General features: G+C 44.5%; 1 protein-coding gene across 2 annotated transcripts; it reads left to right on the top strand.

Moving 5' to 3' along the window:
• Nucleotides 1-440: 440 nt before the first annotated feature.
• Nucleotides 441-9,962, top strand: PGAM5 (PGAM family member 5, mitochondrial serine/threonine protein phosphatase). Of its 2 annotated transcripts, none has more exons than XM_069964036.1 (6): nucleotides 441-673; nucleotides 2,163-2,341; nucleotides 3,986-4,111; nucleotides 5,451-5,539; nucleotides 7,203-7,336; nucleotides 8,264-9,962. In XM_069964036.1, exons 1-6 carry the CDS (start codon nucleotides 528-530, stop codon nucleotides 8,412-8,414), a joined length of 825 nt encoding a protein of 274 aa, XP_069820137.1. In that variant the 5' UTR covers nucleotides 441-527; the 3' UTR covers nucleotides 8,415-9,962. The 2 variants fall into 2 exon arrangements, with proteins under 2 accessions (XP_069820137.1, XP_069820138.1); XM_069964037.1 differs by having other exon boundaries at nucleotides 442-673; nucleotides 7,206-7,336.
• The last annotated feature ends 10,934 nt before the right edge of the window (nucleotides 9,963-20,896 follow it).

Below are 20,896 nucleotides of genomic sequence, written 5' to 3'. Positions count from 1 at the left end.
TGTGTAAAAGGACCTTAAAAGAAAAAAAGAAAAATCATCACTTGTTCTTTGCTAAACGAGCACGTTATGTGTAAAAGAACCCTAAGCAGACGGATTGAAGCATCGATGGCGCCATCTGGTGGTCAAAACGTTCCACTGCAGCCTTTTAGCACTTTTGTAGACGGATTGAAGCATCGATGGCGCCATCTGGTGGTCAAAACGTTCCACTGCAGCCTTTTAGCACTTTTGTAGACGGATTGAAGCAGCGATGGCGCCATCTGGTGTTCAAAACCTTCCACTGCAGCACTTTTGTAGATAGTTCGGTAAGTAATGGCCATCTACATAGTACATATGCTGCTGGACCTGTCCGGTAATGAACGTCTACCGCTCACAAATACCCATTGTCAAACCAATCCGGAAGTGCGTACCCGGAAGCGCTAAGCCGAAGCTCCGGACTACATTTCCCATGATGCGTTGCGGGCTCCTGTTAGCAGCGGCCGCAGATTGTGCGCTCTGTCTGCTATGCTCGTCGATTCATTCGCGTCCTCATGATGTATCTGCGCAGAGTTCTGCTGGGGGGATCCGCCGCCACCGCCGCTATCTTCGCCGCTGTTGCAGTTGGGAAAAACGGAGGAGATTCTACTTCACCACCGGCGTCGGCAAAACCCGGGCGATGGGATCGAAACTGGGATCGGTGAGGCTGCTTGTGCGCATGCGCGGCCGGCATTGGCTGGGTTCTAGCACATGATGTGATCTGTATATGGGAGATAGAGACCCAGGCTCAGGGAAATGCATCAGTCTCTGTTCCCCAATCTCTGCAGCTTTATTATAATCATGTACTATTATAGATGCAGCTTACATTGACTCTGTATGAGAATACTCTGCTATTGTCTCCATAGATTTCCCCCACATGTACAGTGTTATTCCATCATAACACAGGATCTCGTTTTCAGTTCTTCTAGTAGGCGGCCGAGTGTTAAAGGAGTACTTGGACGACCAAAAAAATTCTTTTAAATCAACTGATGTAAGAATGTTATGCAGATTTGTAATTTACTTCTAATTAAAAAATCTCCAGTCCTCCAGTACTTATCAGCTGCTGTATGTCCTACAGGAAGTGGTGTATTCTTTCCAGTCTGACACAGTGCTCTCTGCTGCCACCTCTGTCCATGTCAGAAACTGTCCAGAGCAGCAGCAAATCGACAAGGAAAACCTCTCCGGCTCTGCACAGTTCCTGACATGGACAGAGGTGGCAGCAGAGAGCACTGTGTCAGAATGGAAAGAATACACCACCTCCTGCAGGACATACAGCAGCTGATAAGTACTGGAAGACTGGAGATTATTTTAAAAAGAAGTAAATTACAAATCTACATAATTTTTTTTTTTTTACACCAGTTGATTTGAATGAAAAAAACAAAACAACATCATTTAGCTAGAGTACCCCTTTAACATCTTATAGTCGGGGGGGGGGGAGAGTCAGGGCCCTATTCCACAGGACGATTATCGATCAGATTATCTAAACAATAATCGTTCGGTTGAATAGCAGTTAACAAGAAATCATTGATCGTTTAATAAGACGTCGCTCGCAGTAGTGCCGAACGCAATAGCGACGACAAGACGACCGCAAGAACGATCATAAGTAACGATTATCGTTCCATGTAAATGGGTGAACGATTTCAGGTCTTTCGCAATAGCGGTCGTTTGGATCGTTTATCGTTAACGATTATGCGAATGATAATCGTCCTCAGGAGGGCTCCATACATATTAGAAGGTCGGACAGTCCTCCAAAATAGATGACCTTGGCTGACTTTTCACTGATATGTATGAAGGCTTTTATTCTGAGCATTATAATTTCTCAGTATTCCCAACCAGCAGCATGATGATTTCAGCTCTGGACAAAACTACAGTCAAATTTGATCAGCACATAATAAATAATACACTGTAGACATATTAATTTGACTTTGCCCCCAGGTATTGTAAAATAAAAGGACTTATTGTTAGTCGCACATTCGGTGAGGTTTTTCGCTATACATTGGCGCTGCCGCTACACAGGGAACAGAGCCGACTGCTTCCGGTTCAGTTCTTACTGTAGGGTGGCAGCCCGGTCTTGGCACCCGACCACCCAATGGGTGATAGCTAGTGTTGAGGGAACCTGTTAAAATGTGTCTTTTTGGTATACTCCATAGCCGAGAGCCAATGTCTCTGGTGAATCTGAACAAGATCAATGGTGAAACTGGAGAGGAGGAGCTCAACCTGCAACTGAGTAAGCACAAGGCCAAAGCCACTCGCCACATCTTTCTTATACGCCACTCACAGTACAAGCTGGATGGAAAGAGCGATACCGAGCGGGTTCTCACCTCCCTTGGTTAGTATTTTTATGAATAATTAAATTTTTATTTTTTTTAATTTTTCTTTTATATAAGTGTGTGTATGTGTTTGGCCTATAAGTATCGCGCGCCACTGTGCACTAAAACGTTCCAGAATCTTGGTGCACCATTTTAGTGAATAGTTAGCCAGCCGAGTATAAACTAAGGGCTCTATTACACGGAGCATTTACACAGAAAGATTATCTGCCAAAGATTTGAAGCCAAAGCCAGAAATGGATTTGAAAAGAGGAGACATCTCAGGCTTTCCTTTATGACCTGATCTCTGTTTATAGTCTGTTTCTGGCTTTGGCTTAAAATCTTTGTCAGATAATCTGTCAGATAATCTTTCTGTGTACATGGATCCTTAATCTGTCATATCAGGTTAATTCGTCAGATTATCACTTATCGTGTATTAAAGACAACGTTAATCTGATCATGTATTTTCGTCTTGCCCTGAAATCATCGTCCGCCAGACGCGCATCGCTACATGTTATAGCAATGCATGGCCAAGGGCTGATGACTGTAGAAAAAAATAAAGTATATATGTTACCTCTCCACGCTTCCTGGTGTCTTGACTGGTTCCTGGCAGACACCGATGCAACTTCAGAGCAGGTCTTTGAAGTGACAGGCAGCTCAGCCAGCCACTGGCCAGAATGGGACTGCCGCGGCCAGTGATTGACTGAGCCACCCACATATGCACAAAGTAGGGATGTTTGTCTTTCCTGGTACTTGCACATAAACAGTATATAAGTAGGCAGCGCAGAACAAGCTGCTGGGCGGGCGCTGAGGGGCCAAGACCCTCCCCCCCCCAAAGCCCCTCCTCCTCCACCATGCACCAAATCAGTGCAGTTACATATTGGAATTTTCAGCTAAAACGGATCAAGGTTTGTATATAACTACAGGTTTGTATGTATGAAAACCTGCAGTTAGTTTCTCATTAAAGGGAACCTGTCACCCCCCGTGCCGGGGTGACAGGCTCCCGACCCCCCGTTAGAGACCCCTATACTTACCTCATCCCGCCGGGTCCCGCTTCTGGATTCGGTCGGGTCCCGGAGATCTCAGCCGCTGCAGCCCGGCGCGCGCGCTGAGAGATGAGTCCAACACCCATAGAGAATGACAGGAGAGTCCAGCGCTCCGTCATTCTCTATGGGTGTTGGACTCATCTGTCAGCGCGCGCGCCGGGCTGCAGCGGCTGAGATCTCCGGGACCCGACCGAATCCAGAAGCGGGACCTGGCGGGATGAGGTAAGTATAGGGGTCTCTAACGGGGGGTCGGGAGCCTGTCACCCCGGCACGGGGGGTGACAGGTTCCCTTTAAAGGGGTTGTCCAGGCTTAGAAAAATATGGCTCCTTTCTTTCAGAAACAGCACTTGTCCTCCAATTGGGTGCGGGTTTTGCAGCTCAGTTTTATTAAATTGCATGGAGCTAAATTGTAATACCGCACACATCCTAGGGCCAGAGGTGGCGCTGTTTTTGTTAATGGTGGCTGTGCTTTTTCTAATCCAGGATAACCCCTTAAAGAAGTGACTAGATTATTGTCAAAGTTAGCCACATATAAAATGACAATGTCATGGCACTCGAACGCTTGTAGTAAGGACTTTAAGAGAGAAACTCAAGATAGATGACCACTGTTGTCTACCGCAGGTCGTGAACAGGCGGAGCTAACTGGGCAACGTCTGGCAAGTCTAGGGCTGAAGTACAGTCACATTATTCATTCATCTATGACCAGAGCCAAAGAGACAACAGAAATCATCAGCAAATACCTGCCAGGTAAGTGTGTCCGTCATTCTATTGGTTGGGGATGTATACATCTCAGTGTTAGTATAGGACCCTGCCAAGACGTGCTGCAATCTGGTGTGGGTAGGGGGGATGCAGCGATGCTGAGCTGAATCAGCTCTGGGGATAGTCTACAAGCCTTGGAGACATGTCATGTGTAATCTCAGAAGGAGACATCATCTGCAGATGCCTTTCCACCACCCCATCCCTGCCGCATTACCCCTGACCCTTCCACCACCCCATCCCTGCCGCATTACCCCTGACCCTTCCACCACCCCATCCCTGACGCATTACCCCTGACCCTTCCACCACCCCATCCCTGACGCATTACCCCCTGACCCTTCCACCACCCCATCCCTGACGCATTACCCCCTGACCCTTCCACCACCCCATCCCTGACGCATTACCCCTGACCCTTCCACCACCCCATCCCTGACGCATTCAGCACTCCAGCCTCTTCCTATCCTCAGGGCACCACCAGGTGAGCCCTTCTTCTCAGGTTTTCCTCAGGATAAAGTAGTCTCCCTTCCGGAGTCCCCATCCCTGAGATGCCCCTGCTCCCCCATTGATCTTGCTGTTATTGGCCCCTCCATGGTGCAGCTATCTCTCTTGTTGGTTGGGGTGTGACATTTTCAAGTCTGTGCACAGTGTCCGGGTATGCGAGGAAACCTCCCCAGTGGAAACTCCTGATGTTCACAATTCAAACTTCTAAGATGATTAATAGAGAAACCGAACAAAGCTCATAAAAACATTTTAGTTCCATAGGAAAATTAGTATTAAACGGGTTGTCCAGCGAAAATCCTTTTCTTTACAAATCTATATAACTTTCTGACACCAGTTGATTTGAATTTACATCTATTAAAAAAATCTCAAATCTTCCCATACTTATCAGCTGCTGTATGTCCTGCATGAAATGTCATTTTATTTTTAGTCTGACACACGGGGGTTTCAGTCTGGCCGGGGGTTTCATGTTGCCACGATCCTTCCCCGGCTATATCTAATAATCACTACTGAGAGCCGCTCTGATCAATAACCTTTGACATTACTGATGACATGAGAAAATGGAAGACTCCCACAACATCCGAGACATCAGCAAAGTCCAAGACCTTTGACAGTCGAAAAGTCGCCTCTCCTGTACCAGTTGTGATAATAAAGCTCGGACATTGCTGATTTCCTTCTGATCAGTATTTCTATTTTTATATTTATTTTTATCTATATTTATTTTTATTTATATATTTTTACCTATTATTTATCTATATTATATATTTCCTTATTTCTAGCCTTCATTTCTCATTTGTATTGTATTGTTCATTGTTCTGTTCTTCATCTGTAGACGTAAAAAAGTATAGCACTGACTTACTCCGTGAAGGCGCTCCCATTCGGCCAGATCCCCCTGTCTGTCACTGGAAGCCGGATGTTGAGGTGAGAGGTGTCCTCTATTTCTATATGGATGAGTCACATGAGAAATTGAGACTTAGGTTACTTTAAAGCGACTCTTTACCCACAATCTGACCCCCCCATACCGCTTGTACCGTCAGATAGCTGCTTTTAATCCAAGATCTGTCCTGGAGTCAGTTCGGCAGGTGATGCAGTTATTGTCATAAAAACAACTTTTAATTCGGCAGCGCTGTGTCTAACGGCCGGGGCTTACATTAGTATATGCATTAGGCTGGCATACCCTCTCTGTCCTTTCTCCCCACCCTCCTCATCATTAGGAATGCTCAAGGCAGATTGCTTCCTATTCCCCACCTGTGTATAATGAACATGGGCTGGATCGTTATTACACCTGTGCAAAGCTCAAACAGCAGTAAATGTTCCTGGATCATTCCTAATGATGAGGAGGGTGGGGAGGAAGGACAGAGAGGGTGTGCCAGCCTAATGCATATACAAATGTAAGCCCCGGCCGTTAGACACAGCACTGCCGGATTAAAAGTTGTTTTTATGATAATAACTGCATCACCTGGCGAACGAACCCCAGGACAGATCTTGGATTAAAAGCAGCTATCCGAAGGTACAAGCGGTTTGGGAGGTCAGACTGTGGGTACAGAGTCGCTTTAAAAATTTTCTATATGGAGACAAGAAGCTGCTGACAGGCAGACAAAGTGCTATGAAGTAGTAAGGAATACGCATGCCTCCGTATTGTACTCGGTGCAGCACTGTTTTCACAGGGTGCGTTCACACTACAGATTCCGCCCGTAAAAAAATAAAATTTCATTTTTCTTTCAATAAAAGTTGAAAAATGAATAAAATTAATTATAAAAAAAAAAAAGGAAAATGTTTCTATTGTTGTCGTGTTGAATGGGCTTTCCACTCATTCGTTCACATGTCGGAATTTCCGTCTGGAAAATTCTGTCTCCCATCCGTATTCTGCCAGGAGAATTTGATGGATTTCGCTACAGGAATGCTATAGAAGTCAATGGGGCTTGAATTCCACTCATATTCCACTCAAATTCTGCCAGAAGTAGAAATCTTTCCTCTTCAATTCCTCGCTGAATCTTTGCAGATTCCTCAGTGTGAATGCATCCTTATTCTTTTTTTAAGTGTAATTCCACATGTGCAACTGTATATAACTCTGAGGCTGTTTATATGTTTAGACAACTAACTATACCGCTTTAAAAGGGAACTCCGGAGGAAAAAATGTTTTGAAATCAACTTTTGTCTGAAAGTTTTACAGATTTGTAAATGACTTCTATTAAAAAAAAAAAATCTCAAGCCTTCCAGTACTTATCATCTGCTGTATGTCCTGCAGGAAGTGGTGCATTCTTTCCAGTCTGACACAGCGCTTTCTGCTGCCACCTGCCACAGGAATATTCTAGAGAAGGAAAGGTTTTTTATGGGGATTTGCTAATTCTCTGTACAGTATCTGACATGGACAGAGATGGCAGCAGAAAGTCTGTGTCAGACTGGGGAGAATACACCACTTCCTGCAGGACATAAAGCAGCTGATAAGTACTGGAAGACTTAAGATTTTTTTACAAATCCGTATAACCTTCAGACACAGGTTGTATTTAAAAAAAAATTTCCCTCTAGAGTACCCCTTTAATGTCTGTTGATGCATAACTGCTTACCATGTCATTGTCTCTAGCAGTATCATGAAGATGGACCCCGTATCGAGGCCGCATTTAGGAATTACATTCACAGAGCAGAACCAAAACAAGAAGAGGATAGTTATGAAATCATTATTTGCCATGCCAATGTCATACGCTACATTGTGTGCAGGTAACACAGCCTTTCTATTAATCTTCTACGTTCTCCAACATTTATATTACAGCACCAAGAAAGAAAAGTCATGGAATCATGGAAATCGCATGTTGCTCACTCAGCCAATCAATGACTGGGGTGGGATATCGCCTCAGTCACTGACTGGCTGAGTGGGCAATCAATCAGCGGAACTGTAATGTTGCAGCTGAGGAAACTATCGTTCAGAATAGCTTGAACCACGGGTAGCCCTCTCCCTTATGTGCACGAGCTCAGTAGTCCTAGATGTTCATGGGCACCAGCAAACTCCACTCACTAGCTGCTGATTGGCAGTTATCTATCCATGCTGTGTATAGGCAGTAAACTGTCGATCTGCAGCTGGAGGGTGGAGGAAGGGGTTCTGCACTAATCCCATTCTTCTTCTGAACACCGATCTGTTCAGCAGTTATGTTACTAGTTTATACTGCCTCATTTAAGGCAGCATAAGCCTAGCACCAGCTTCCCTTGAAGGTCCCCATACACCTTCTATAACCGGCGGCCAAATGATCGTCTGGCTGTTAGTTATCTCTCCTGTCCGGTCCCCAACCTCCCCATACACAGGAACGTTCGGCATTGCTAAGCGTTCCTGTTTTCTCTATGGTAAGAGGCCGCATCCAGATTGTTCTGGGAGAGAAAAGCCGCAGCCAGTGCTAATGCCCAAATTCTATCTCCACCAAGTCATCTGTCAGAGAAGCCCATACACCTTATACTGCCGGACAACAAAAGTGTAAGGTGTATGGGAACCTTTTATAGAATGATCAGGAAGCTTCCATATGTGTTTTTGGCGCTTGACCTGCATCTGACAGTATGCAGCTATATTGTATAGGAACGATGCATATATCAGAAATAAGTAATTGAAGCCTTGGTGTGTTGTACCTGTCCTGACTATATTCTTATTCCTGCATATAGGGCCCTACAGCTGCCCCCTGAAGCCTGGCTTCGCATGTCGCTTAACAACGGTAGCATTACTTACTTGGTGGTCCGTCCCAATGGTAACGTCTCCTTGAGGATGCTTGGTGACTCTGGGTTTATGCCTCCAGAAAAACTCAGCCGGACGTAAGGATGGCAGCTTGCCGTCTTCTCTAGCTTCTCACTGCCTGCCCTGAAGATACCGGATGAGATCTGACGCTGCATTCCTTCTGACCAGCAACCCAGTCTCTGTGCCTTCATCAGGGGCTGATAATGAATATTGTGGAAATTGTGTTGTTTTTTTTGGGGGGGGGGGGGGTCAAAATATGGAAAAACAGCAGGCATTTATTAGATGCCTAGAACTCTGGCCAATAAAGGGGCTATCCAGGATTAAAGAAAGCACAGCTACTTTCTTGCAAAAGTGCTCCACCCCTGCCCTCAGGCTGTGTGGGGTATTACAACTCTGCGCCATTCGCTTCAGTAGAACGAAGCTGCAACACCCAAACCAAGGACGTGATTGGTAATGTATCTGGAACAAAGTGACAACCCCTTTAAGAATATCTATATCATGCAAGCTGTAAAACCGTTAAGTAATGTATGGGACAGATACAGGTCCGTTTTTTTTTAGTAATAAATGTGCATGTCTTTTTACCTGGCTTTTTTTTAACTATAGTTTACCTAACTGTTTTTACACCACAATTTTCTTGTTTGGTGGGAGGAAGTGGGTGCTATGTGTACTTGTGCTGTCATTGAAGGTTTTGTTTTTGTGGATAAAAGCAAAAATTAAAGTGAAATTGTTTTTAAAATGAAGCAAAAAATGCCAAAAGTGACCGATTGTAGAGAAGACGAGAATATTTATTTCCCTCCTTCTCCATCTGATTCTCTTTTCTTAGATACGCCATGTTTGAGATTTGCTTTTGGGTATAAATGAAGTCTTCATGTGCATTACAGATCAGTAAGTATGGAGCTCATAGACATCTGTGGAGCCATACTGTACTTGTGTGGATTTAAATCTGCAAGAAATATCCCATATATAGAAAAATTAATAAAAAAAATTCAAATGCTGAAAGGGGTTAGCTGGACAGCAGGAGAGGTCCTACCAGTTCTGCTCCACTTCCTCCCTCTAGCTGTCTTCGAGATAAGAGGGGGTGGATGTATATAACACGCCTGTATGCAGTTTCCAATAGCTGCACAACATAGGTAACAATAGCCAGCTATTTATACATTGTCTGCAAATGTATTCCCCCCATCTCTGAGACAGGCAGGGGTAGGGAACATTGGCTCCTTAGCTGTTGCAAAACTATAACTCCCATCATGCCTGGATAGCCAAAGTGCATGATGGGAGTTGTAGTTTTGAAGTAGAGCATCAGAGAGCAGAACACATAGGACTTTTCTCTCCTTCTCTTGACCCCTGGGTACAGTACAGGCTCGGCCCATATTGCTGTGTCATGTGCATATGAAGTGTATCTGGGAAAATTAATAGTGTTAAACATGGAGGTCATGTCCTCAATTCTATATTGACTCCTCAAGCAGTGTCACACGTCTTGGCATGTGCTCCTCAAATACGATTTGAATTCGTAGTGACCCCCCCCCCCCCCCTGCAGAATTGTCTTTCTCCAGGTTTATCATGTATCTGTATACTGTTATAAACCACTTTTTTTTAACTGCTATTTAATAAAGAAAAAAACATTTGTAAAAAGTGACTTATTTTATTCATTTCAATTAATGGGGGGCGGACTATATATGATTGTGCCGCTGTCTATACATTCATTAAAAGGCCGGTAATATTTCATTACAATTTTGCATACTTTGCAAGAAAAAAAAGAATTCTCTTACATAATGGTGTTATTTTGTTTTTATTGCCTAAATTAATGGTGGCGGGGACAAGATATACAAAGAGCAGACTACGTAGGACTTTACTATTCCCATCTGTGGTTATGGCCAGCAGTGTGCATGCACATTCATGGTGTCTACAGATGAGCGAACCTCCAGCATCCAAACCCGAACGTTCAGCATTTGATTAGCGGTGGCTGCTGAACTTGGATAAAGCCCTAAGGCTATGTGGAAATCATGGATATAGTCATTGGCTGTATCCATGTTTTCCAGACAACCCTAGAGCTTTATCCAACTTCAGCAGCCCCAGCTACTCAAATACCGAACAATCAGGTTCGAGGTTCGCTCATCTCTAATGGTGCCCTTCAAATAAAGCACCCCGGTCTCTTGAGTAGAGATGATTGAACATCGGGAAATCTTAGGTTTGATCAAACTTGAACCTGCAGCATTTGATTCCCGATGCCTTCCCGTTCTGTGGGGAAGGTGGAGACTGCTGGAGTACCGCCTGGAAAACAGGAATACAGCCTATTACCTAGGCTGAATCCCGGAATTTCAGGCGGTACACGGGCTGTCTCCTCCTTCCCCACGGAACGGGAAGGCATCGGGAATCAAATGCGGAAGGTTTGAGTTCTATAGAACCTAAGATTTTCCGCTGTTCAATCAGCTCTAGTCTTCTGCCAGCAATGGGATGGGTTCTGCTCTTGAGGAGGTATACGGAGCACTAAAGACCTTGCTATTCTAATGCTAGAATTTAGTTAAGTTTTTTTTTTTTTAACTACCCCTTTAACTGAGAGAAGGAAAAGGTGCCCTAAGAGTAAAAGTGGCAGAATTTCAAACTGAGTACATTCCACAGACGCCTCTTGAAATTCAGCCTGTGACATTGATGCCATGCGATGCCTTGCACGCCTCTGCTCTCCGTTTGGGCAGGGAACAGTGGCGCACAAGTATCCCACTGAATCAATGTGACATCCACGGCACATGCTCAATTTGAAATTCCTCCAGTTATACAGGATGGAGTGCAGAAAGTCGGTCCTGATTATGTCAGTCAAGGCAGTGAAGGAAGGAGGAGGAACATGTGCATCACGTCATTGACACATAGGCGCTGTTTAAATCTTAACTAAAGGGACTGGTTAGGACTCAAGTGCCAAGGATGTAATGCAGTCAGGGCAAGGAGTGGTGGCTATTTTCATAACTGATTGGGGTCAGTATCTTGCCATTAGCAGTGAGCATTTTTTGTTTGTCTGCAATTTCAGTCAAAGCAATGTGCACTGGCAGAGTGTAAATAGTGTCGTAGAAGAGCCAACCAACTTAAAAATTAGGGGTTTTTTTTCCTACCCATGTTTCAGATTGATGGGTGGGTAGGGGTAATGGCTGCCCCTACTTGGACATGCACTCCCCCCATCCCACCCAGGTGGTTTAATCGAACAGCGGAAAATCTTAGGTTCTATAAAACTTGAACCTTGTTGAACCTTCTGCATTTGATTTCCCAATGCTTAACCTTACCTTCGCTGAATCCCGGAATTCCAGGCTCTCTTCCTTCCCAACAGGTTGGAAAGACATTGGAAATTAAATGCGGAAGGTTGACAAGGTTCAAGTTTTATAGAACCTAAGATTTTTCGCTGCTCGATCATCTCGTTATTTTTACCAGTATTAGTCGGGTCCTGCATGCCTAGAGCATAGGCTTATTATATGCCATGACCAGACCAAAGTACAGTGTAGGATCCATCCTGGGCTTCAGGCTACCTTATTGTGGTGGGATGGTTTACACTATTTGCAAATGGTATACCAAAAACCTCGTTATTACTTTTTTTCGTAGTTTGGGGGGGGGGGGGGGGCTGCTTTTAGCAATTTTCTGTATTGGGTCTGTCCCTTGGCATTAGCGGTGAGCTGTTTTTTTTTTTTCTTTGTGTCTGCAATTTCAGCCATAGCAATGTGCTTCTGCCTAGTGTGATTGGTGTTGTAGGAGAGCTGACCAAATTTGTCTTTTTAACTGTTTTATACTTATTCCCTTTAAAACAGAGCGCCTATGGTTAAAAGTATAGTATTAATAATCAGCTTCAGAACTAGTTTACCTACTACAGCCTGGAGGGAGACTTGGGACCTCTGTTCCCAATACTGCAGAGGAACCAAGCAGCCAGACCTCTCACACTCCTGCACTTATTTCCTAGCCTCTGCATAAGGCAATAGGTTTAAACAATGGGACAACACCCTTAAAGGGAATCTATTGCCTATTATAGCTTCATTAATTTGATGTGAGGGAATTATGGAATTAGAGCCATATTAGACAGCCTAACGTTTAATGTAAGTGATCCTATTGCACAGCTCGAGGATCGTGAATCAAGAGCTTATGTGATGTCCGTGCAGCCCTTGTTTTAAAAGTATAAAATACATACTTATCTGTCCACACTCCCTAGTGTCCTAGCTTCTCACCAAGGCAGTCTCTGAAGTGACAGGTCGCTCAGCAAACGGTGGCTGAGACAGGACAGTGCCTTGGCCAGTGATTGGCTGAGCGGCCTGTCACAGCACAGATGGCTTCAGACGGGCCAGCGGCAGCTGTGGTGAGAAGTTAGGAGGACACTGGAGAGAGCATGGAGAGGCAAGTATAAAGTTTATTTTCTTTACACAGACCGCGCCTCACTATTACACGGAGCAATGCACGCCCAGCGATAAGTTATTTTTAAACAAGACAATGATCTGCTGATTTTGTCAGTTCCAGTCCTGGGAAACATTTCCTAGGACTGGATCCATCTTTTCCCAGAACCTGGGGGAGAGCAGCAGGGAGCAGAGCAGACTTCAAAGCCAGCAGCCTGATGAGCAGAGTGCAGATAGTAAAGAAACAAGTCGCTTCGTCCCTACTGTAAATTTATTTTTAGTTACAGCTTGTTGCACTTCAGGAGCTAGGGAATGCCTCTGACTTTGGAGGCAAATCATGCAGGTCTCTAGCCACAGGCCTCCTCTGGAAGACATTTTTAGGATGTGAGTACCATGAGGTCTATAGGAGACGGTTATGCTAACAATGTAGAGTGATGGTGCATTTACACAGAAAGATTTATCTGACAGATTTTTAAAGCCAAAGCCAGGAATGGATTTGAAAAGGGGAGAAATCTCAGCTTTTCCTTTATGACCTGCACCCAGTTTATAGTGTGTTCCTGGCTTTGGCTTCAAAGATCTGCCAGATAAATCTCTGTATAAACACACCATAACTTAAAGTAATAAATCAGCTCCGCTCTATAAATAACTACACATTAGGTTGCATATTATAGTCTTCACATTTTTACTATAAACAGAGCAGTCAAGCCATAGAGCACAGGGATAGGGAACCTTCGGTCCTCCAGCTGTTGTAAAACTACTTTAGCTGACCAGACATGAACGGAATTGTGGTTTTGCACCAGGTGGAGGGCCAAAGGTTCCCCATCCCTGGTTTAAGGTTTGGAGGAGGGTGGGTTGGAGGCGACAGAGTCCCTTATAATCTATAAGAACTGTATTAAATGCTGCAGTTTTATAACTCATCGCCACTGTGAAGAAAGTAAAACAGCCACATATGAGTGCACATAATATGTAAATGGTAATAAACACATATGCAATGTGGGTGACAAGTTGTGCACATCTGCTTTATTATCCAGCACAGTTTATTTTTAAAAGAACGATAAATATTTGACACGTTAGACAAATAGAACAGCCGAAAACACATCGAATCGGGCAGTCAGTTGGCACTAAAAGGTATAAAATGCACAATAGAACTGGAGGTGAAAAAAAATAAAAATCACAAAATAAAGTCAGTCATTTTACACATCAACTGAATGCATTAGATGTATACTTGCCAACATTTAAAGAGACATCTTCTAAAGGTCAAGTTTACATTACAATTGTGCTCTTTGTGGCACATGCACGTCAGCAAACTTTCAAAATGGGATGCTGACCTATACATTCATGGACAGGCAGAGGCCACACTTTCTTCAATGAGGCGAATAGTCATTGACATCTGGATAATTTACAGAACATATAAAAATAATTTTTTTATACATTTGAGAAATGGCCCTAATATAGTCACTACGTTCAAAGCCACTAAAATCAGTGGGTCCAGTGCACTTATATGTTGGAATACAATATTGACAGTTTGCTGATATATATGTTACGGAGGGCACAGCAGTGATGTGAACAAGCCCTAATATTGGTGGGCTGTTTGAAGGGGCAGCACCCAAACATTTATTAGGTTGTTATTACAGCATCTACAAGTATGAGTAATAGCATTGGTGCAAGGTACTGCAGCATTGTCCCAATTCAGTGCACATGACACCACCACAGTACCTTACAGGGCTACTACTAGAAGCAGAGACCCTGCTATTACAAGCACTTGTACAGAGGTTGATAAGTGTTGCCACTATAGCACAGACCGGATTGGTTGGGGTGTCAGGAGTCGAGCCCACCGAACTAACATTGATGGCTACATTTTTAAAGCTTGGATAGCCGGCGACTCGGATTGCCAGGATTGTCCTGCCAATATGGGGGCTGTTGGCAAGTATGTCCATGGAAATTAAAAATCCCCACTAAAGCCTAAGGCAGACCGGGAGCAGTTTACACACAACTCAGACTTGATTTCCTAGAAAATCAGCAGACACACTGTATATGCATTACTTTTGGAAGACTGTTATATAGCATTCCCCTCAAGCAAAAGTCATCAGCCGAGGCTTAAGTCCAAAACATTCAGATAGCACTTCTACCCTATGATACCAGAGTGTTAAATTCAGTTTCCCTATTTTTTTTTTTTTTTTATTAAAAAGGGAAACAGTCTGCAGTTGTGAACTATAAAAACTACAGACAGCCTTCAATAGCCGTCAGGAAGAGGAAAGGGTCCACACCCAAGCAGCTGGCATGACAGAGAACCCGCTCTCTACATTTCCTGACTAGAGATGAGCAAACCAAAGCGTGTGGCACGTGATTACTGAAGAAGTTGGATGCAGCCCTAAGGAGTCCTGGAAAGCATGGATACAGCCTATGGCCTATGACTGTATCCATGTGCTCCAGTTTGGATGAACCAGAGCGTGATCAAGGTTCTCATCTCCAGTCCCCACCACCAACTCCTGAAGAGTCAAGAAGGCGGGATCTTTTCCTTTCATGCAAAGCGCTCCCTGTAAGAGCCCATTCAGTGTGCACGTTATTGGCCCACCTGCAGTAATAAGCCATACAAACACAAAATAAAAAGTATAAGAGCTCAGACTACAAATGCCATCAAAATAGGACATAATAGGAACTCCCCCCCCCCCCCTTTAGGCTCCTGCATGGATCATGGAATCTGCAGACATGTGTATTGGGCCACAGAACAGTTTGTGTGCGGCTCCAGATAGTGTGTGTGCATTAATCCACACACTGTCATGTGCATGTGGCCTTAGGAGGGGCTCCCTGGTCCCATTCAGACACAAAGCCGCTTGGGCTGTCAATCATAGCCGAGAGGCATTACAGGAAGCTCTGTACACAAAAGAAAGGAAATTCCACTTCTGACACCTCAGAACCTGGCTGCTAGTACATTAAAGTGGTATTATCAGTGCACAAAGATATGGATAGGTGAAGACCTGCTGATCAGAGGGAATCCAAATGCTGCGACCCCCAGTCTCCCTTTATAATGGAGCAGTGGGCTGCACATGTGTGCTGCTGCTCTATTCATTCTCTATAGAAGCCACAGAAACAACAGTATAAGCTCCTACTGTTCTTACTAGGTGCCTTTGCTGCTGTATATGGCGTGAGCTGCAGAGTTTCTTACCGTTCGCTAGGACTTGGTGCACCATTTATTGTGCCACTGTATGGCGATGTTCACATTAGTGTCATTCTTCTGCTCCATTATAAGAGCAGAAAGAAACAAAATAAAAACAGCAGTGCACTATTTACTACACCTGACAGACCACATACAACTTAGAGATCTGTTGGGTCTGTTTTGGCATATGATATTTTATCCAACAAAATGGCGCTGCAAACCGCACTATTTCGTCCTGTATTTAACAGAACATAGCCTTAAGTATATGAAGGTTAATTCTAGGGGGGGGGGGGGGGGTAAACACACACACACACACACACGTTTCATAAAAGAATGAAGTCACCCAGGAAACTAAGATCCACCATTAGTATGTTATGTGCTTCTGGAAGTTATGTGCAACATTTGTAAAACCTACAATGTACTTTGTGAATTTCAGACGTTGGGAAGGGGGGGGGGGTATATTTTACATAAGAAATAAAGGCCTTATTGGGCCAATGTATCTGGAGAGGATGTGAATAACAAATCTACAAGACATGAATAGTGCAAATCCTGTATTTGTCAGAAAGGTAATTGCAATTAATACAGCTAAACATATTGCAGCATCATCATCTTCATGATCACAAAGGAAAGAAATGGCAATGAACTCTCTTTAGCAAGGGAGGTCATTTAGTCACTGTCTAAAAAGAGGATATGGGCAGTGGACCCTTTGATTTTTGAGCCGATTTTGTTCTTTTTAAAAACAATCAGTGCATGCAACCTCCAACGCATACCCCTTTCCTCTCCCCCAGCCGGCCATGTGTTTGTCCATCCACTCTAACTAGTCACGGTCTGGGGGGGGGGAGAGAATGTGTCTGTGCTGTAATTACGCCTCTTCAATAAGAGACGGGCCAAGCCGCATGTACCTGCTACAATGTCAGTATTCAAAATAGCCTCAAACTCCTTTCCCTTTAGGGTGCGTTCACATGTACATGATCCACAGCAGATGTGATGGCCCACATTTGATTTGCTTTGAATCTGCTGCAGATCTTGTACGTGTGAACGCACCATAACAGAGCGCCGCTGGGAGCATCGCTTGGACCCTGCTCCAAAGAAAAGAGCGTATGTACACACTACAGAATTCGCACAAATAACCTGCTGCGGATTCTGGTGCTCGCCCCCGTGCCACAGACTCCATTCTATGCAGACTGATTTTGCCGCCCGCCCAAAGTAACTGACTTGTACACCTGTGCATTAACCCCTTAAGGACCGGGCCTGAAATGGCCTTAAGGACCGGAGCAAATTTTATGAATTTGACCAGTGTCACTTTATTCATTAATTACTTCGGGATGCTTTTACCTATCCGGCTGATTCTGAGATTGTTTTCTCGTGACATATTGTACTTCACATTTCTTGTAAATTGGAGTCGATACTTATAACGAATCTTTATGAAAAAACCCAAAATAGCGTGAAAAATTGTGAAAAAATGCATTTTTCCAACTTTAAAACTTTTCTGCTTATACAGAAAATGGTTATATCACATAAATTATATATTAAATAGCATTAGCAACATGTCTACTTTATGTTGGCGGCATTTATTAAACTATATTTCATTATTTTTAGACAATAGGAAGCTTAAAACATTAGCAGCAAATTTCCAAATTTTCAGTCAAATTTCAAAATCAGATATTTTTAGGGACCTGTTCAGGTTTAAAGTGTATTTGAGGGGACTGTGTGTTAGAAAGCTCCACGAAGCACCCCATTTCAGAAACTGCACCCCCCAAACTCTGCAAAAGCACATCCAGAAAGTTTTTTAACCCTTTAGGGGAGTCACAGAAATAAAAGCTAAGTGTGTAAGAAATTTGAAAATTTTAATTTTCTGTGCAGAGATTTTATTGTAATCCAATATTTTTCATAATTATAAACCTATTACCAGAGAAATGCACCCCAATATTGATTGCCCCATTTCTGCAGTTTATAGAAATACCCCATATGTGACCCTATTGCGCTATTTGACGCAACCACAAGCCTCAGATATAAGGGAGCGCCTAGTGAATTTCAATGGCTCCGTTATTTTTGGTCATTTTTGACTGTACCACTTCAGGTTGGCAGAGGCTCTGGGGTGCCAAAACCTAAAAAACACCCCTAAAGGGACACCATTTAGAAAACTACACCCCTCAAGGAATGTAACAAGGGGTGCGGTGAGGATCTGGACCCCACAGGTGCTTCACAGATTTTCCAAACAATATGGCTTGAAAAAAGACTAAAGTATTTTTTACACTAAAATGTTGTTCTAGCCTTCAATTTTTCATTTTCACAAAGGGATAAAAGGAAAAAAAAAAACACAAAACATGTAGCACAGTTTCTCCCGAGTACGGAAATACCCCACATGTGGACATAAAGTGCCAAGCGGGCGCAGGACGAGCCTCCAAAGGGAAGGAGCGCCAATTGGCCTTTGCAAGCTGGATTTCACTGGAATGGATTTCAAGGGCCATGTCGCATTTACAGAGCCCTCGTGCTGCCAAGACACTGGAAACCCCCCACAAGTGACCCCATTCTGGAAACTACACCCCTCAAGGAATCTAACAAGGGGTGCAGTGAGCATATGGACCCCACTGGTGACGGGCACAAATGTGGAAAAATGTGACGTGAAAGTGAAAATTTTCATTTTTTCACTTTCATGGCACAAATGTGCCCGTCATCCAGGGGTCCATATCCTCACTGCACCCCTTGTTAGATTCCTTGAGGGGTGTAGTTTCCAGAATGGGGTCACTTGTCGGGGGTTTACAGTGTTTTGGCAGCACAAGGGCTCTGTAAATGCGACATGGCGTTCATCATCCATTCTAGCCAAATCCAACCTCTAAAATCCAAATGGCGCTCCTTCCCTTGGGAGGCTTGCCCTGCACCCACATGGCGCTTTATGTCCACATGTGGGGTATTTACGGACTCGGGGGAAATTGCTCTACACATTTTGTGTGTTTTTTTCTCTTTTAACCCCTTGTGAAAATGATAAATTCAAGGCTAGACCAACATTATAGTGTAAAAAATTTAATATTTCATTTTCACGCCACATTGTTCCACATTTGTGCCCGTCACCAGTGGGGTCCATATGCTGACTACACCCCTTGTTACATTCCTTGAGGGGTGTAGTTTCCATAATAGGGTCACTTGTGGGGGGTTTAACTGTCTTGGCAACACAGGGGCCTTTTGAATGCAACATGGCCCCTCGAAATCCATTCCATCCAAATCCAGCCTTCAAAAACCAAATGGCGCTCCTTCCCTTCGGAGGCTTACCCTGCACCCGCATGGCGCTTTATGTCCACATGTGGGGTATTTCCGTACTCAGGGGAAATTGCTCTACACATTGTGTTTTTTTTTAATCTTTTAACCCCTTGTGAAAATGAAAAAATCAAGACAAGATCAATGATTTAGAGTAAAAATTTTAAAAAAATTACACTAAATGTTGGTCTAGCCTTGATTTTTTTCCATTTCCACAAGGGGTTAAAAAAGAAAATGAACACAAAACGTGTAGGGTAGTTTCCCCTGAGTACGAAAATACCCCACATGTGGACATAATTTGCCATATGGGCACAGGGCAAGTCACCAAAGGGACAGAGCGCCATTTAGAGGCTGGAATGGAGGATGGAGGCCATGTCGCAATTACAAAGCTCCTGTGCTGCCAGAACAGTAGAAACCCCCGACAAGTGACCCCATTCTGGAAACTACACCCCATAAGGAATCTAACAAGGGGTGCAGTGAGCATATGGACCCCACTAGTGATGGGCACATGTGTAGGACATGTGCCGTGAAAATAAAAAATACCATTTTTTTCATTTTCACGTCCCAAATGTGGCCGTCACCAGGGGGCCATATACCCGCTGCCCCACTTGTTAGATTCCTTATGGGGTGTAGTTTCCAGAATGGGGTCACTTGTGGGGGGTTTCTACTGTCCTGGCCGCACAGAGGCTTTGTAATTGCATCATGGCCTCCTCTAATGGGAATGGCAGCCATACCTATGTAGTTGGGGAAAAGGGACAATTCTAATTTATTTGGGGGTATTCGGCCAATTATTAGTTTATAAGGTTGAAAATGACAGGTGTCCATCAAACTCAACCTGTGTTGATCCAGAGGAAGGCAAAAACCCCTCGTGAGGCAGACGACAGTAGCCTCATCACAGGGGAAAAATTCCTTCCCGACTCCATAATGGCGATCAGAATAATCCCTGGATCAACGTGACCCCTGAAATAGGAATAAGGGACAGAATTTAGATAATGTAGAACCCCAATGACGTGTAGTGCGCCTTGGAGCGATCCAGTATGCAGAGGCCGGGGGGATCAGGACAGGTGTCACACTGGTAAATGGTGTCCTTCCTGATCCCCCTGTTACCCCACACTCTGCACTTCTTCTGGGGTCTCCTGTTCTCCAGTGTGGGGGACGTCACCTGGAAAATGTTGTCCTGGTGCGATACGGGGTCCTTCATATCCAGAAGCGCTGGGTCCGCTCCATGGCTGCTAAATATTAGGGCTCTATTACTACTTCTGATATGTTCGGATCGTGCCGCAAGCTACAGTAGCTCGGGCAGCGAGGGACCGGAAGAGGGGGTGCTGGTATAAAGGTTATCCCCGTACAGGTGGTGGTGACCTTTATCCAGCAGTGGGAAGATCAGTTCCCGGACGATCTCCCCACTAACTCCGAGGATGGGGGGGGGGGCATCTGGCGGCTGGATTCGAGTGTCCCTTCCTTCATACACTCTAAGGGTACGTGCACACTGCGGAATCGCGAAGGATAACCCTTTGTGCATTCCGCAGTTGGCACCCGCCGGCGGACTGATGCAGGCGCACGTCTCCGTCCGTGTCGTAGACTCCATTCTATGCACGGGCGGATTCCGCTCTGCGTCCAACGTGTTGATGGAATGACGGATAATGGAATCCGCCCATGCATAGGATAGAGTCTATGACACAGGCGGAGACGCGCCCCTGCATCAGTCCGCCGGCGGGTGCCAGCTGCGGAATGCACGAAGGGTTATCCTTCGCCATTCCGCAGTGTGCACGTACCCTAAATCTGTAAGTGTACCC

This window comes from Dendropsophus ebraccatus, chromosome 3 (genome assembly GCF_027789765.1).
Source record: "Dendropsophus ebraccatus isolate aDenEbr1 chromosome 3, aDenEbr1.pat, whole genome shotgun sequence".
NCBI classification, from domain to species: domain Eukaryota; kingdom Metazoa; phylum Chordata; class Amphibia; order Anura; family Hylidae; genus Dendropsophus; species Dendropsophus ebraccatus.
Note: the sequence above shows the minus strand (reverse complement) of the source record. Positions and strands in the feature narration are given on the sequence as shown.

What these genes read in the sequence shown, in the direction of transcription:
- PGAM5 (XM_069964036.1), top strand. Translation starts at nt 528, where the DNA reads ATGATGTATCTGCGCAGAGTTCTGCTGGGGGGATCCGCCGCCACCGCC. An exon ending in CATCAGCAAATACCTGCCAG is followed by an intron (nt 4,112 to 5,450) that starts GTAAGTGTGTCC and finishes CTTCATCTGTAG; the next exon opens with ACGTAAAAAAGTATAGCACT. An exon ending in ATACGCTACATTGTGTGCAG is followed by an intron (nt 7,337 to 8,263) that starts GTAACACAGCCT and finishes TCCTGCATATAG; the next exon opens with GGCCCTACAGCTGCCCCCTG.